The 18,832-nt window shown below is 30.7% G+C and overlaps 1 protein-coding gene across 1 annotated transcript; it reads right to left on the bottom strand.

Annotated features, from left to right (window-relative positions):
- Positions 1 to 421: 421 nt before the first annotated feature.
- LOC107454463 (uncharacterized) lies at positions 422 to 18,585 on the bottom strand. Its single transcript, XM_071177721.1, has 6 exons — positions 18,396 to 18,585; positions 14,808 to 15,646; positions 9,246 to 9,266; positions 7,122 to 7,146; positions 3,963 to 3,968; positions 422 to 1,493 (listed from the first exon to the last, which is right to left on the bottom strand). The coding sequence occupies exons 2-6, from the start codon at positions 15,636 to 15,638 to the stop codon at positions 628 to 630; spliced, it is 1,749 nt and encodes a 582-aa protein (XP_071033822.1). The 5' UTR covers positions 15,639 to 15,646; positions 18,396 to 18,585; the 3' UTR covers positions 422 to 627.
- Between the last annotated feature and the right edge of the window lie 247 nt (positions 18,586 to 18,832).

The following is an 18,832-nucleotide window of genomic DNA, read 5'->3' as shown; positions in this document are numbered from 1 at the left end:
CATGAAGCTCGTGTTAAAAAGTAATTATTAAAATTATCTAAACAAACTTCAGTAATTTAAATGATAGATTGAAATGTACATTCCTTTTTGCTAGGAATTAAGTGCTATTAGATAATTTTAAACTTTCCTTAGTTTTGATTTGCCTTATTGACTTTTGTAAAAATTCACCAGAGTTTAAAAATGGTGTTGTTTATTCTCACTTAAATAACAATTTGTGTTCTCCCTATCGAGCGAGTGTTATGACTTTCTTATTTTTTTTCCTTCAAGGATTTTATAATATATATTTACGGCCATGGTCATAACTGAGCACATTGTTGTGTTGAATTATGTGAAAAAAAGGAAAAGAATCCTTAAATTTTCAAATTCGACAAAACTTTTCAGAAACTAGACAACAATATTTACCAATTAAAGAAATTTTCCATTCTTTGCAAACTATTTATTCGACACACTTTGTAGTCACAATATGCGAAAATGTTTTAAATTCCGTCGCTTATTTTCAAAATGGTGCGTCCAATTTACAAATAATACCTCTAGTTTTATCAATATTAAATTAAATCCAACATCATAACACAAAGATCGAGGGAAAATGTAAAGTACATAATTTTTTACAAACAATTCACTTTAAATTCAGTGGTTATACCATTCTGCTAGTATTGCAGTTCCTTTCATTACTTCCTCAGCAACAGATTTGAGTTGATCAAGCTGTTCTTTTGTCAAAGTGTTCTTCCCATCTCCAACGATGCCTTTCCTGAAGAAATTCACGTCTTTTTTAGGAATGTCTTTCTTGGAAAATAAATCTTCTTTCGGATCTTGGGGAACAGAAAGTTTCAAATTTTTCTTCATGTAATCAAAACTAGTTTTTTCAATTATTTTATTCAAAATGGACTCATCATTGATTAACGCATCGTGATGTTCTTCACCCAAAAACTTAGCGATGCGTAGTATTTGTTCTTTCCTGTGAATTTGCAACTCCTCGTACGAAACAAGCAAAATGTTCCCATCTTCCTTGTGTTCCAAGTAGGACAAAATGTGTTCGAAATATCGCCCGTACGAGATGGTGCCAGTCATGAAATTGTTGAAATTTTCATCAAAATCAAGCTTATCGTTCATACTTTTTAACATGTGGTAAAAAGATACCAGCGTATCATCGGGTTTGCGATAAACATAAATTATTTTAGTCTTTGGATTTTTCTTGACAGCGCTGTATGGCAAGTGGTGCTTGTAAACGCGAGGTTTTGTAGTCATTGCTTCAACGGCAGCGACTCCAGATATTTCGAGGAAGGGGATGACTTTTTCCAGCATGTCACTGAAAGACGGAAAGCTCTCTGATCGGGTCAGTATTTGCAGGACGATGTACTGCATCCAAGTCGTGCCTGTCTTGGGATAAGTGGCTATGATGATGTCGTCATCCTCTGGCATGAAATCAAAAATACCTTCTATGGTCTCTTTTTTAAAATGTCTGCCAAATGGAATGCCTCTGACCATAAAAGTGTCTGTTCTTTCAAAAGATTGCTCGGTTGGTTCGACAGCCATTATGAATTCTTAAAGGAAAAGAACAAGTGTGATAAGTATTTTTTTTAAATAGATAAAAAAGAGAAGTGAGTTATGTTTCTAAGAGAGATAAATATCAATATAATATCTGTAAACTATTGATATTTCTTTTTCATTATGAAAAGAACTCATGTGTGAACAAAAGAACTAGTGAAAACCATTAAAAAAACTATTAGCGGTGAAAGAATTTAAAGGAAGTGCTTTGTTTTAACTCATGATATGCATCCGAAATGAAAAAAAAATGGTGTTGAAAGTTAGCTCTAAAAAAATCGAAGGGTGTTGATACAATTATTTAGGGTATCAAAAATAAATTGGATGCTATATTTTTTTTAAAAAGAAACCTAACCAAAATAGAGTTTGGGAATAAAAAAGGATCCATTTTTTAAATCACAGCACACTCACACTCATTCCGATTTTCAAGGATAATTTTAGGTTTTCTGCATTCATTATTACTGTAGCCGATCTTGTTTTGTGAATTACTTTTTAGCAATGCAGTCTCTCCTTAATTATATATTTTAGTGCTATTATGTAATATGCCAAAATATTTTTAAAATTAAGGTAACAAGTGGTAAAAGAGTTATAGAACTAATAATTAAGGATGAGTGATACAAATTCGCGTAAAAATTCTTTTTCGAAATAAACAGAGAATAAAATACAATATATAGCGGACTCGTACAATGTGAAAATACGATAACTAACATTCCTTTCAGTGATAATGAAAAATTTAGGGTTGCATAGCAAGAAAGAATGAGCAATAATTTTTTTTTCTTCATGAAACTATTCATGCGCTGATTTCCTTGCCCCTTTTACTTAAACAGAACGAAAATTTTTTTCAAAAAGGGTAAATTTGAATAAAATTTAAAATTACATTAATATATACATATATATGTATACCGAAGAGCCATTACATTATGGCCACCCTCCATGTATAACAATGGGCTCGCCCAGGTTTTCGTGTTTTCTCGCCCAGGAGCATTTCATGGGGCACATTAGGAGCCATAATCCTCATAGAACAATCCCTGACGTCTGTAAGCTACTTGAACATAGCAAACCAGGTTCACCCATTCATGGCAACAGTTTTTCCTGAGGGGGATGGTGTTTACCAACAGGATAATGCAACATATCATAAGGGTCGAATTGTCGAGGAACATTCCAATGACTTTCAAGTCATGTCTTGGCCCCCAAATTCACCTGACCTTAATCCAATAGAGCATTTGTGGTCCTACTTGGAAAACCAAATTCATACTGCCACGCTATCCCCTCGCAATATGAGGGAATTGGAGGACCAGTTGGTGAGCGCTTGGTACCATATACCTCAGACTACCTGTCAGCACCATGTGGAATCAATGCCACGGCGGGTGCTAGCAGTTTTGAGGGCTAAAGGTGGTCCTACATGTTATTAGCAGGGTGGTCATAATGTAATGGCTCTGGTGGTCATAATGTAATGGTGAGAAAAAGAAAACAAATGAAACATTGATTAAACAAATGTTTGTTTATCATTATTTTTAACATATTTGGCGCTTCTTTTTTTTACAGTTTCATTTTTTTCTTTAAATAAACTTTAATGAAATAAAGAAATGTTAAAAAAAATTATACAATCAAAATTTAACCAAAAGTTAGACGAAATGGACAAAAAAAATTTTTAAAAAAAAAGAAATAGATATTATTATAATTATAAAAAATTTAGAGTGTGGAAAATTATTGAAATTCGCTTTAAGTTTCTATTTCAATCTTTTCCCGCTTCAAAAACTGTTGCATCTATTTTGTTAGTTGTTATGATAAAAAAAAAACTTTCGACAATTATTCTTATCACATGAAATAGAGAAAGATTTACAATAGAGAGAAAACTATAGAACGTCACTTTTCTCTTGAATTCCAAATCGTATTCCCGAACAAAAGTTTCATTCTAATGAAATTAGAGTATAAGCATTATATTTTTCCTCCGAGTCTTGATTGAAAATAGTTTAAAAGAAGAAAAATAACACTGCTTTCAGCATTGATGTTTGGAATTTCACATTCTTGATAAGTTTATTAATTTTCGTCTAAGAAACTAAATTCTTTTTTAACCCCTAATTAACGTTAACTAACTTTTAGGAAATTTTACGTTGCTAGACTGAAAATCGATCCAAACATTTGCATAAAACTTTTGTTTTCCATTGATAAGGACAATGAGATTTTTTTAGGGAGGTTTAAATTTCAAAAAGAAATGTTGAAATTAGTGCAATAAGTTAATGCTTTAGCAATAAGTTAAAATTTCATCAATCCTAAAAGGAATTTTGGAGCCTTTTTTGAAAAATTATTTAGCGATTTTGCAATTTTGGTTCGTAATTTTGATTATTATTTTAACTCATTCATTCTCTCATTCATACTTCCATTCATGCATGCACAAATAGAATTTTATGTACCCTTACATGCCACTTATAAGATCATTTACACTTTTTACATACATTTTATATGTATTTTCTTCCAAGCGTACTTAAAATTAAATGTAAATATACTCTGTACTTATATATAGTAGATTAAATTTAAACTCTTTAATATTCAAAAACATTTCTATATATATATTCTGAATGTATATAATAAGCAACGCCCGGTGGCTGAACGGTAGCGCTTCGCGCTGTTGTGCCACAGGTCCCTGGTTCGATCCTCGGACCGGGCAAGATTGACTCAGCCTTTCATAATCGCCTTCATCGATTAAATCTCAGCCTTCATCGAAAAATGAGTTCCAAGCTGGCTTGGGAACTAAACACTGGGTCGCGCCGCTGAGTTTAGTTTTTAGTATATAATAAGCTGTTGCCTGTTATTTTACCATAATTTTTCGACTGAAAATTTTAACAATATAAGAGGAATCACCCTTGTATTTATTTTTTTTTCTCCTAGTAATATGACTAATATGATATCCAAACAATAAAGAAACCAAAATAAAATCTAAGTAATTAATCAAAAATTACAAAATAAAGTAAAATCCAAAACCAAGAAAATTTAAAATTAAACACTTAGCTGAAATTTCACGTCATTTGTAGTTAGGAAAAAATTGAAAATAATAATTATAAAATAATACCATATGCGAAAGTATTTTCTGTTAAATTTATTTCTTAATTTTTTAACCAATATTTCATTCATTGATTTCATTTACTTCTATCTTTAAAAATATAATGCAAAAGTGTTTTTATTTTCGTTTTGCAATAGTTTTAGGTTTTTTCTAACGAAATGTTTTTTTGCTTAAAATCTAAGCAGACACCTTAAGTATTTTAAACTAAGAAAGAAAATAAGATATTTTACACTGATATAAATGATTTTAGGTCATTTATTATTTTTCTAAGAGCAAGATGATTTACTTAAAAATACGACAATATATATATATATCATGTCGACTTTAATTACCATTTTCCGAATTTTTTAAAGCATATGAAGTTTTCACACTTCAGATTCAGTTACTTATAAATTATTTGACTAAGTAAGACATCGTGAAAAATTTATTTTTGACAAACATATTCCCCAAAATTGCTCATAAGCATTTCTAGAATTCTATTATAATAAAAAAAAATTTTTTTTAGTCATAATTATAATAATTTTTTATAATCATAGTCGCATGAATTCGAATACATAATACATTTTTAAAAAATAGATAATTATTTACCTGCGTAATATTTATTTAAAAAAAATATTAAATGGTTTCAAGGTTCAAATGGTTATAGTTTAATGGTCATGGTTTAAATGGTTCTAAAATGGTTATAAGAATAAAATTCCAGAACAATCACAGTGTTTTCCAATTATTGATGGAAATAAGCTTTTTAAGGAACATTTCTTTCTTGCCCGGCCTCTTATTCAGTATAACAAGGCAACAATTTTCGATGTATAATTAAAGCTTATACAGTTAATGATGACAAATAAACTTTTTGGACGGGCTATTTATGCATTCGATTGGGGCGAGAATTCCTTGTCTATTGGTTAGTATCAAAATGAAGCAACTAATTAGATGAATCATATTCGATTTTAGTTGAAAAAAGAAAATTTTTACTTTTAAATACTATGATATAAGGTATTAATATATGTTTATACACTCGTACATGACATGTCTGAGCAAGTTAGTCTGTTGGCAGATTGTTTTTACTTTTAGTTGAAATCTCTCTTAAAAATGACAAAACACAATCAAAAGTCTTTATCATTCAAATCGTGATTTTAAAAGATGAATAAAAAGTTAACGAGAATATAAATTGAGTACTTACATTTATGAATTTGACTAGAGTGAATTATGTCTGAAATGTGAAAATGTTTAGAAATAGAAGTCCAATAGAACTGTTTCTGAAGTTAGACGGTATTACGCCTTAAAATGAGATAAAAAAAAACACAAAATAGCTCTGATAAATAATTTTTACTGCAATAGGTGATATCAGCGATCAGATGAAACTGGTAAACTTAAAAGAAAAATTCACACACAAAAAAAAAAAAAATAAACAAATGATAACAAAATTGCCTTTTGAATTGCAGTTACATCTTGACTTCCATCCTGTCATGTATTCTTCATTATTTTCAGATAAAATATCAGATGTCGTAATTTCAGGGTCAAAATGAATTGCCTAAAAAAAGCACTTTTCTTTTTGATTTGAAAACAAACATTTAAAACTATCATATTTCCGCTTATAGTAAACATATTTCGTTGAAAATTAAGTCCAAAAATGTATAACTAAATAAATCGAATAAACTAACAATGTGAATCAGGGATGCACTAGTTGCCATTTCTATACCATACACTTGAACCATGGTTATCTATTCTCATAACTTGTTGTTGATTAGTCAAACGCACACAATATGTGACGGGTAACACTCATTTATTGAATAAATAATCCAATAATAAACAGAAGCGGTAAGATGGTACTTGATTAAAAACTTCATTCGCTTCAAAAATATGCAAACTGGAAATAACATTCGCCATATTTCAGGAGCTCAAAAATATGCGGCAATTTTCAAGACTTTCCAAACACGACTCGGCCATTGTTCAAGTCATTATTCGGATTCACTTTGAGTGAATCCGATAGTGATCTTGCCATAGTATTACGTAACCTTCCGGTCGCCTCATAAAAATATTTTCTTCGAGTTCACAGTGCGGAAATGCGGTTTTTACATCGAGATGGTTCACTGTTAATTTTTCGTGTCCAGCTATGGATAAGTAAGTTCATATGGTGTTTTAAGATACTACTAACGCATAAGTTTCGCAAAAATCTTCTCCAAATTTTTGTGACAATCCCTTCGCTACGAGACAGACTTTATATGTTTCAATTTCTACTTTGTTGCATTTTCTTTTATATGTCCATCAACTTTCTATTATTCTTATATCTTCTGAAGGTTCGACAAGTGCCCAAGTTTTATTCTGCCTTAGGGATTTAATCTCCTCTTCAGTAGCTTTTAATCAGTTCTGTTTTTCAATCATATTTTCCAGATTTACTACATCTTGCCAATTTGAGGGTTCATGCGTTATCTTTTCTTGTAAGATGTACGAGAATCTGTCTGGAGGTACTATCCCTTGTCAGTTCTGTCTGATCTGCGAAATTGATTGGTGTTTGCACCACTTGACGATGTGTCAACTTCTTCTAACTGATTTCCAATTTCTTTTTCAATTATATTATTTTTACCTCCAGAGGGTGTTTCCTCAATGGATTCTTGATCATGAATTTCCTTTTTTAAGAAATTGTTGCTCTTAATTCCTTTTAGAATATGGAAATTTATTCTCTAAGAATTTAACTGTACGTGCAATTGTTATATGTTTTCCTTCATGATGTATTCTATAACCTTTGGATCTGTAATCATATCCAACGAACACTCCTACTTTGCTTTTTGTACGTGTGGTCTTGTCAATGTAGGTGTAAACTTTACAGCCAAATACTTTAATGTGAGATAAATCTGGTTTTCTATTTATCTATAATTGAAACTGTGTAAGTTTTGTTGCTTTAGTCTCTAGTCTGTTTTGCAAATAGTTAGCTGTGTGCAATGCCTCTCCCCAAAAATGATGTGGAAGGTTTGTCTGAGTTAGTAAAGCTCTCATCATTTCAATTAAGGATCTATTCTTTCTTTCAGCAGCGCCATTTTGACTGGCGAATATGGTACTGTTAGTTTGTGGTTAATCCCCATTTCTCTTAAATAGTTTTCTGTTTCTTTGTGGAGGTATTTCCCACCATTATCAGTTCGTAAGTTTTCGGGTATTTTGCCAAATTTATTTCCCACCATGGCTATGTATAGTTTAATTTTAGTTAGTGTTTCGGATTTTTTTGATAAAAGGTAAACAAATGAGTATCTATATTGTAGTCATCAATTAAAGTTAAAAAATATGATTTTCCTCCAATCGTCTGAGTTTTCATTGGGCCGCAAATATCACTGCGTATAAGTTCGAGACATTTAGTAGATGTGCTTTGAGTTGATTTAGGATACTGATTGTCTGTGAGTTTACTTTGTACGCAATTTTCACATAAATTATTGTGTTTGCATCGTCTTAAGTCAATTCGGGTAGCTAAATCATTTAAATTAAATTTTTCGATCGAATTATAATTCTTATGCCCTAGTCTTCTGTGCCAAATTTCTATAGAATTTTTGCTATCGCAAGTGTTGGTTAATTTTGCATACTCTTAAGTTGCTTTGTTATTTAATTTCACTTCATACAAATTATTTCTTTTTATTCGCTCTAAATAAACTTCCTGATCATTGATTATCTGCAATTGTCCTCCCTAAATGTTACAGTGCATCCGTTTTCTGTTGATTTGGTAACTGGCAGAAGATTAGTTTAAATGTCTGGTACATAGAGACCATTTTTTAGTGTTATTTTATTTATTTTATGGTTTGATATGTTAGCGATAATTTCAACTTCTTCCGAGCCGTATGACATCAGTGTATTCCCATTTGCTATGGTGACTTCACTTTTGCTTGTGTTAGTTATTTTAACGAATGATTCCTGATTGTTAGATATATGTGATGAATTACCAGAGTCAATGATCCAGTTTTCTTTATCTGATTTTGAGGTTAAGAAAGTTAAGTTGCTCATTTTATTTTCTACTTCATGTCCATTTTGAGTTTCGCTCTCATAGTTTTTCTCACCTCTAGTATTTTTACATAAGGAGGTTGAGTTTCTTTTGTTTGGGTGTTGTTCTGACTTTTGGTAACTAAGAGTTTTTTTCAAATACCAACAATCAGCATTATTGTGATTTCTAAACTTGCAATGAGAGTAATATTTATTACTTTCTCTCTTATAATTATTATAATATTTTCTGTTGATTTGGAATGCTTTGTTTGGATTTTCCGATGCGTAGTTATTTTCTATTCTTTCTATTCGTCAACTTCTTAGCTTACTTCTTATGAACTCGGAATTTAATTCTGTTTCGGGCCTAGCTTCTAATGCTGTTATGAGTGTGTTATAGCTTTGTGGTACTGAGCATAGTAAAATCGCTGATAAATGAGAATCGCTAATATTTTCATCTTTTGCTTTAAGTTTGTTTACTATCTCTAAAATTTTAGTAATGTGAGTTATCATATTTCCCCTTTCCTCTAATTTCGTATTGTAAAGTTTTCTTAACAAAAATAAATTGCTAGATAGGTTGCTTCTTTCGTGTATTAATTTTAATGCATCCTGTGACATTAGGTCACAGCCTAATTTATAAATATCCTTTTTTTAATCAATAATACTAATTCTTTTAATTTTGTAATACACGTTTTATTTCATCATCTTTCTTTAGCCCCTTAAGCGGTAGCGCAATTTGGACATTCTCCCCCTAAAATTCCTTACCAGCTCCTTAAAGAGCCCCTTTATTTCGAGAAGTTTCCACCCTTTTTTTTCTGAGAATTCCACTGGTCGTCGGCATCTTTCATCTCCGCGTGTTTGTTGTGTTTCTCAACCGTAACTTTTAACGCATAATCAATTTTTCGTCTCAACTCGTGATTTTTAGATAATTTAACTTTAACTTGCACAACATGCACTACAACTTCAATTTTAAGTTTTTGTATCTTATAAAAAGGAAGAGCGCGAAAGACGAAATAGTTTTCGATAATTTGATGTCATATAATTTGCTGCCCTCCGCTTAACGGAGTTTTAACATTTTTTTGCTCCCACCTCCCTAAGGTGGAGAAGCTTTTTTTCGAAGGATGGCTTCCTTGCGCCATCTTTATTTGATGTTGGGCTTTGTTCTCTGAAAATAACTCAAGTAGCTGTTAATAACCATGCTGTCCTTTTCATTGTCTCTGATGAATGCTTACTAAAGGATTTTCCTGATAAATTGAATTAATGCCTACTAATGAATTTTCCTGATAAATTGGATTAATGCTTACTAAAGAATTTTCCTGATAAATTGAATTAATGCCTACTAATGAATTTTCCTGATAAAATTGGATTAATGCCTACTAATGAATTTTCCTGATAAAATTGGATTAATGCCTACTAAAGAATTTTCCTGATAAATCTCCAGCTTTTTTTATGATGATCCGCTGACCAACTACCGTCAGGGATGGAAATCCTTCTCAGTCATTTTCAAACTCCTGTTCCAGTCATCACTAGTTCCACAGTCTTGGGATGTGCCATTGATGATTTCTAAAATGATGTCGTGCCTCAAATGTGATGATTTTTGAATATATTTTTTCTCCAATAAAACAACAATGATTTTTTTCCAAAAAAAAGGAACTGGACTGCTTCATTTTCAATAACCAAAGTTTTGTTTTTCTGTTTGTTTCATCCTGCCTCAGAGAACTGCTCTGAAGAAGAAGGTATGTTTTTTTGAATATACTTGTTATCTTCTGGAACGTATTTTTGAAGAAGAAAATTTATTATTTTTCTGGGTTAGCCAAACTTCGCAAATGTACCACTAACTATGTTTCACCCGGCCATTAATTTTTTTAGTTTTTTATTTTCTAAATTGTTTTTCATTTTTGCAACTTTTTCATTTTTATTCTATACCCAACCGTAACAGGGCACATCCCATGTTTCTTTAGCAGTTCGTTTTTCACGGACGTGAACTATTTGATCATTATCAATGCATAAGTTTATTAGTGCGCGGGCTTTTTTATCTTTTTTACTCCTATCTGCTGTAATGGGATTTGTGGGTGTATCTGTTACAATTTCATACAATTCATCTTTAATGAGTAGCATAGACATTTTAAAACTCCAATGACTATAATTGAGTTTATTTAGTTTTTCTATCAATTGAGAGTCTCTTGATGAAGCCATTTTTAATTTTATAAAATAATAATTTTTTACATTTAGAGTTTCAGCCAATATTTCTATTTTATATACTCATTCACTAAATAAGAAAATGTAAACACTTTTATTTATTACACTAGACTTTCATTTTAATATATTTATTTTTATATTTATATTTCTTAGCAAATATATAGAGTTATAGTCTTATATATTGCTATTTAATAATATAATCAATTTATTCCAATATGCAATATATAGTACGTGCAACATAAATGCATGTATTCTTATTTTATTATTTTTATTTAAGTTTAATATATCTTGAAATAGCTTTTTTTTTCAAAAAATATATTTATAATTTTTGCATACTATATTTATTTTATGCTCTCAGTCTCATAATATTGATAGGAAATAGGTAGTAAATCTTACCTTTTCAAGGCGATAGAAAGGTCCGTTCGGCCGGATTAGGAGGGGCGACATTCTTTTTGTGTCTTATCCATTCTGTTGACTGTATATCGAAACTTAATGTAGGCATTTCATTAATCGACCATTATGTATATGAAATTTAACGTTTTCCGCTACCATAAGTCAAAACTTTAAACGCGTTTTTCTCAAAATCCTGTTTGTTGACCTAGCCTAACGTTTTTATCATGATCTATACAACGAAACAAGCTGTTCTTTATTTTAAATTACGTAAAATTATATTCTTTAGAAAATAGCATAGGATTTTTTTGATATTTTTATATTTCGATCTTATATTAGTATTTTAATGAGCTGCCACCAACTTATTTTTTATTATTTTGCAAAAGAAAATTTTTTAAAATAGACTTAAATTGTAGCTAAATAACATTAAAAAAAACAAGGAGTCTCTGCATTGTCTCTATTACTTAAAAAAAATTCAAGGAAAACGTTAATATTTTACCATCTCAGGGAGGGGTCCTCCCTTAAAATAACACTCTATCACACAAAATAACACTCTACTATAGAACATACAGATGATATTAAATATGAATAATATGCAGTATATACGTGCTATTATTATATCCAGCAAATATGTTCTATTCTCGAAATTGTAATATGCCATATCCTATAAAAAATATATGTGATAATATGATCTCTGAAATTTATTAATAAAACACATAATTTCTGCTGAAATCATTAGCCGGTGGAAAAGTATTGAAATTATTCTGCTAGAGAAATAATCTGCTGTATTTAAAGCTACTTTAATCGCATCAAATAATATCTGAACATCAGCTCACATCAGAACTCAAACACTCGAGGATTTATAACTAACTTTCACATGAGTAAAACAGATAAAGTCAAAAGAGAAGTAGTAGTTATCGGTAAACAGAAACTTCAAAATTAGAATAAAGTGTATTTGCAAATAAATGAACCGAATAGGGGTTAAATGATCTGCATGGATAGGTTATGATGATTTTTAAAATTATTATATATTGCACCGCAATAATAATATTACTCTTACATTTATATGTAAAAACTTTTGATGTAACAAATTATCGCAGTAAAGAGAAGATTCTCCTCATATAAAAATTCCATCTTGCAAATTTCTGCATAAAGGAGTTATCTAGTAACTTTTGCGACTATGTAAGTTAACTAGTAAATTAATTTTTAAGGCTTAAATTTGACTAATAACTGAGATAAAAAGTTTCCCAATAGTAAGTTTATCATGAAGGAACATTTAAAAGAAAAGAGACATGGCAGAATAAAATGATTATTAAGAAAGGAACAGAGATTAGAAAAGAATAAAACTAAAACATAATATTTTTTTTTATGTGTATATTAGTTTCACAATTAATTTGTTTTCAAAAAAAACTTTTACACTGTAAAAAGTAACAGAAAATTTTACAGAAAAAAACATGCGTATTTTAAATAGGAAAAAAAAACTGTTTAAAGATAAATGCAGATTTTTTCGGTTTTAATCGTACCCGCACGCTGCAAAAAATTCATGTTTTTTTCTCTTTTTTTTTAATATTTTTTAATAGACTTTTCGCACATATTTAATGGTTTAAAGCTATTTTTCACAAAAAAGTCTATGTTGTTCACCCTAACCATAAACAGATTGAAACAGTCAGTTCAAATTCCGGTTTTTGCCATATTGTTTTGCATACAGTACGATAACTTTATCTTTTTTCTAATCATTTTAAGATTATTTTCTATAATTGCTCTTGCTTTTCAGCAATTATTTTATGGTTTTGAACATTATAAATAAAACTACGATTTGATTTTATAGTTAAATTAATACCCTAGCTGATTATTATCTGTGTTTAGATATAATTTTTCAAAAACTTAAATGGCCAGATATTTTAATAAATGTGGGCCACTATAGTTTCTAACGCTTTTACACTTAAGCAGGACTTTAATAAATGACACTTTTAAGAGAAAGACAGTTTAAGATTTTTCTTCATAACGGAACGATGGTGTGGCGCAGGAGACAGAGCGCTCGCCTCACTAAGACTTGACTCGGGTTCAAATCTCGACCTTGACTTTGTCATACGAATTCTGCTCTCGGTTCGAACTGACAACAATGCTGGCATAGCTTCGTTATATTGTATTCTTTTCTCTAATACGCATAACAGAGTTATTAAAATAAAGTTAAAATAACATGGTTTATTTGTTAAAATAACAGTACTTATATATTTAAACAGGCACCTGTTTTTTGATACCTTAATTTTTCTACAAAACAGTTTAATACTGTAACACCAGCTCACAGTTTTTTTCTGTGCATTTAACAGATTTTTTCAACAGTGTAGGTACTTGATAACAAACATCAGAGTTTAATCCAAATGAATAAAAGCAAAGAATTTTTCCGACTCCCACGCTATAAAATACTTCGAAGCTATTTAATCTGCATCCAGAGTCTTTATCAAACTTCATTAAGTTTTAAAGACGCTTATTCAAAGTTTTCGAACTTAATTATTTCTCATTTAAGGCATTTACATAAGCTTCTTGCGAACACGAAAAGTTTCATAATTTTCGTCATATAAGATTGGATCAAAAGAATTCGGCTGACATTTATTATCTAAACTATTTAAACTGTTTTCAAAGGCAGTTTGCTACCACGAAGTATCAATAAACATTTTGCAGTGTTCTATTTTGTGTATTTAATAATTTTGCATCTGAGGCTTGCGAATTGCAGCCTGTACTCTAGAACTCCTTGAGGGTGGACTGTCTGTTGGTATAGAAACAAGAAAAAAGTCATTATAAAGAGAGAATTCTCTTGCCGATCTGAGTGAAAATCTTCCCTAAATGCTTATCCTCCACCCCTTCTTAAAACCTTTCACTTACATCGCTCTATTCAACTGGAGAAAGAAGTTCTTTAGTTCGATAGACAATATCTCATCAATCCTCTAGCACTGAGAATAATTGAAAGACTTGATGCATTTACAGGATAAATCCAGATACGTAAGTTGTTGACAGATTGGAGATACAAATTTAACATCCCCCCCCCCGTTTTTACGCTAGTCAAAGCAGCTTTACTGCCCACAATCAGAAATGCAATTTAAAAAATTAGACTATTGTTAATTAGTTAGACTTATTGCTAAGCCCTTAAATTTTTGTTACAACAAACCTATTTTGATATGGGAAGAAGAGAAATATGGGTATCAAACAGAAAACTGGGATTATTGAATAAAAATTACCGCTCCATGTCCAGTATACGGCAAAATTATCACTAAATAGCGATTAGAAAAATGTCTGCCAATTATCACCTTATCGTCACGTATTTCGTCTCGTTTAAATAGATATTGACTTATTAGGATTATTTCATAATACTTCTAAAAATTATAATTCACGCTTGTTTTTTTTTTAATTGTTCTTCATTTTAGATATCCTTGCGATGTTTTCTCTAAAATGAGAAATGCTTCAATGGAAATTCCTTGCATAATTAATATCAACATTTTTTTTAACAAAAACATTTATTATTTTCAATTCTTAAAAAAATGGACACATGTTTTACAGAGTGGCCACTGAAAAAATTGCAACTACTAGCTACCAGCCAGTAGCAAAGTTCCCAATTCTGCCTCAAAACATCCAGTCTTTATCTCAAACCTATAAATANAAGAACAATAAGTTTTGTCAAAAGGTTCTTTCCATCCCCAATGATGCCTTTCCTGAAGAAATTCACGTCCTTTTTAGGAACGTCTTTCTTGGAAAACAAATCTTCTTTCGGATCTTTGGGCACAGAAAAGTTCAAATTTTTCTTCATGTAATCAAAACTAGTTTTTTCAGTTATTTTATTCAAAATCGACTCATCATTGATTAACGCATCGTGATGTTCTTCACCCAAAAACTTAGCGATACGTAGTATTTCTTCCTTCCTGTGAATTTGCAACTCCTCATACGAAACAAACAAAATGTTTCCATCTTCCCTGTGTTCCAAGTAGGACAGAATGTGTTCGAAATATCGCCCGCACGCGATGGTGCCATTCACGAAATTGCTAAAGTGTTCGTCAAAATCAAGCTTATCGTTCATACCTTTCCACATGTGGTAAAAAGATACCAGCGTATCATCGGGTTTACGATAAACATAAATTAATTTAGTTTTTGGATTTTTCTTGACAGCGTTGTACGGCAAGTGGTGCTTGTAAACGCGAGGTTTTGTAGTCATTGCTTCAACTGCTGAAACACCAGATATTTCGAGGAATGGAACGACTTTTTCCAGCATGTCATTGAAAGACGGAAAGCTCTCCGATCGAGTCAGTATTTGCAGGACGATGTACTGCATCCAAGTCGTGCCTGTCTTGGGATAAGTGGCTATGATGATGTCGTCATCGTCTGGCATGAAATCCATAATACCTTCTATGATCTCTTTTTTGAAATATCTGGCAAATGGAAAGCCTCTGACCATAAAAGTGTCTGTTCCTTCAAAAGATTCCTCTGTTGGTTCGACAGCCATTATGAATTCTAAGAGGAAAAGAACAAATGTGATAATTGTATTTTAATTGATAAAAAAGAGAAGTGATTTAAGTTTCTTAGAGAGATAAATATCAATATAATACTTATAAACTATTGATATTTCTTTTTCATTATGAAAAGAAATTATGTTTGGACAAAAAAACTAGTGAAACAAAACTTTTAAAACGCTATTAGCAGTGAAAGAATTAAAAAGAAATGCTTCATTTTGACTGATGATAAGCATCCGAATTGTACAAAATGCTGTTGTTGCTAAAATAGTTAGTCCTCAAAAAATCGAAGGGTGCGTTGATATCGTTATTTCGTGTGTAAAAAATAACTTGGGTGCTATAAATTTGAAGAAAAAAAAGGAAACCTAATTAAAATAGAGTTTGGGAATAAAAAAAGGATCATTTTTGTAAATCACAGCTCACTCACACTCATTCCAATTTTCGTAGAGAATTTTCGGTTTTCTGTTATGGATTTATTTTGTTTTCCTCATTCACGTCTGTCGAATTTTGAGGATAAGCCTATTTTCGAATATAGTGGCTCAAAAATAGGTGGCTTTAAAGAGGCTAATCTCACCACCGGTGTGGTTAGCTTCTTCACGAAATTCGCATTACAGCAATACGCTGCCCGATGTAAAAAAGAGAAGGAATATAAAGATGTAAAAATAAATAAATAAATAAATAAATAAAAGGCTATCAAAATAATAAAAAATATATATTAGGCTGTTTGATATGAATTCTGCTCCCAGCTCACATCGACTACAGCTCTGAAGTAAAATATCTTTAGTGGTAGACTACCCATGGATTACATTCGTCTTGCCGTTGGGCCAACAGTTAAAAGTTTTCGGGAATTTTCTCTCCATGTATATGCAAATGCAGGTTAGTTCCATCAAAAAGTTCTCCACGTCTAGTTGTTCCAATTCCTGATCCAGGAGTTTCCTTGGTTGGGTTCAAAATAACAAGACTACGAAGTTAAGCATTGATAGTCGAAAACTCAAATTTCGGTCGTCAGCTGTTCAACACCGCTTATAAAGTTAATAAAAAATAAATTATAAATGTGAACATTGTTTGCTTCTTTTTTTATTAAAAAAGGAATCAAAAGTTTAGCGATCAGAAGTTCATATGAAACGTAAACAAACTAAACATCGTTAACCGCGCATGATCTACCAGAACGACTTGTGATAGAAGAAAGATAAAAGAGTAATTAAATGCTGTTCAAAAGTATAAATTGGAATGGATGAGACAATGAAAAATTGCAAAAAATGTAACAAATATGACAACAAAAGCTGACGTCGTCAGGCAGTGCCAACTTCGGATGTCATGGATTCAAAACCTTTTCTATCGAGAAAGCCAAGACAAAAGTCAAAAATTGCTTTCTCTGTACCGCCAAAAGTTTTGCCAAAGTTCAGGTAAAGACTGGAATGCATAATATACAAAAAAAAAACACAGAGGAATACAACATAAAGTACAATTTAATATACAGAAGCATATACAGTAGAATAAAAACAAGTCACATACAAAAGTACGAACGAAAGCTTACTTGAAATTAAAAACTCCAACAACTAAATAACACATACGATTGCAAGACACAACTGAAATAGAATAAACATAAAAACAACGCCCCCTATTCTTTGCGGTTTATAGAAAAAAGGACAGAAGTTAAAATATATATATGTATATATATAGTATAGATGGCGCAGAACCTACAATTAGTTAAGCCTTTCAAATGATAGATCTGATGTGTCTATTGCGCTTGCGCAACAATGACTGGTACAAATAGCTTGTAGAGCCATAGGTATAAGTCCCTGTTCCTATATTAGTCCCTGGTAGAGCCAAATGGCAATTAGTATGCGGTACGATTAGATTCCGCCATTTTAGAGTGCTTGAGACATGTCGACTTTTATTACCGTCTTCTCAATTTTTTAAAGCATATGAAGTTTTCACATTTCAGATTCTGTTACTTATAAACAAGTTGACTAAGACATCATGAAAAATTTATGTTTAACAAAAGAATTCCTCAAAATTGCTTTTATAAGCATTTCTAGAATTCAAGCGTAACTTTTTATTCATAATGTAAATTTTTGAATTTATTTTCGAATACTAAATTTTTGAAAAATAGATAATTCTTTAATTATAATATTTTTTTTAAAATATGAAGTATCTAAAATTGTTTTAAGAATAAAATTCCAGAACAAAATTCCAGTGTTTTCCAATTATTAGAGGAAATAAGCTTTTTAAAGAACATTTCTTTTTTAGCCCGGCCTCTTATTCAGTATAACAAGGCAACAATTTTCAATGTGAAATCAAAGCTAATATACAGTTTATGATAACAAATAAACTTTTGAAGGGAGCTGTGTTTTTGGGTGGTCTATTTATACATTCTATTGGGGCGAGAATTCCTTATCTAATGGTTCGTATCAAAATGAATCAACTGACTGATTAGATGAATCATATTTGATTTTAATTAAGAAAAGACAATTTTCATTTTTAAATACTATAATATATGTATGAATATATATTTGATTTTAAATATAAAAAAAAGAAAAATTTTAATTTTAAATACTATGATATATATTATGAATATCTTACACTCGTATATGGCAAACCTGAGCAGGTTAGTCTGTTGGCAGATAGTTTTGACTTAGTGAAAACTTTCTTAAAATAGACTAAACGCGATCAAAAATCTTTATCATTCAAATCGTGATTATAAAAGACGAATAAAAAGTTAACGAGAATATAAATTGAGTACTTACATTTATGAATTAGACTAGTGTGAATTATCTCTGAAATGTGAAAATGTTTAGAAGTAGAATTATCTCTGAAGTTAGATGGTATTATGGTTTAAAATGAGATAAAAACGCAAAAAGTTTCTGATAAATAATTTTTTCTGCCATAGTTGATATCAGCGATCAGATCAAACTGGTACATTCAAAGGAAAAGAGCACAGAATAACGTTGATAAATAAATAATATAAACACGTTGATAAATAAATAATATAAAAGTTGCCCTTTGACTTGCAGCATTTTCATAATCAGTTTTACTTCCATCCTGCTGTGTATTCTTTTTCATTATCAGATAAAATATCACATGATATAATTTCAGGGTCAAACTGAACCGCCTTAATAAGTACTTTTCTTTTTTAGATCTGAAACCAAATATTTAAAGCAAGCATATTTCCGCCTATAATAAA

The sequence above is a fragment of the Parasteatoda tepidariorum genome, chromosome 2 (genome assembly GCF_043381705.1).
Source record: "Parasteatoda tepidariorum isolate YZ-2023 chromosome 2, CAS_Ptep_4.0, whole genome shotgun sequence".
Taxonomy (NCBI): Eukaryota; Metazoa; Arthropoda; class Arachnida; order Araneae; family Theridiidae; genus Parasteatoda; species Parasteatoda tepidariorum.
The sequence above is the reverse complement of the archived record's forward strand: the minus strand, read 5'-3'. Positions and strand labels throughout refer to the sequence as shown.

Bases quoted from the DNA above. Each gene is read 5' to 3' on its own strand.
- LOC107454463 (XM_071177721.1), bottom strand. From the start codon at position 15,638: ATGGCTGTCGAACCAACAGAGGAATCTTTTGAAGGAACAGACACTTTT. The intron at 7,147-9,245 runs GTATTACAAAAT...ATTGGAAATCAG, and splicing joins AAGATGATGAAATAAAACGT to TTAGAAGAAGTTGACACATC.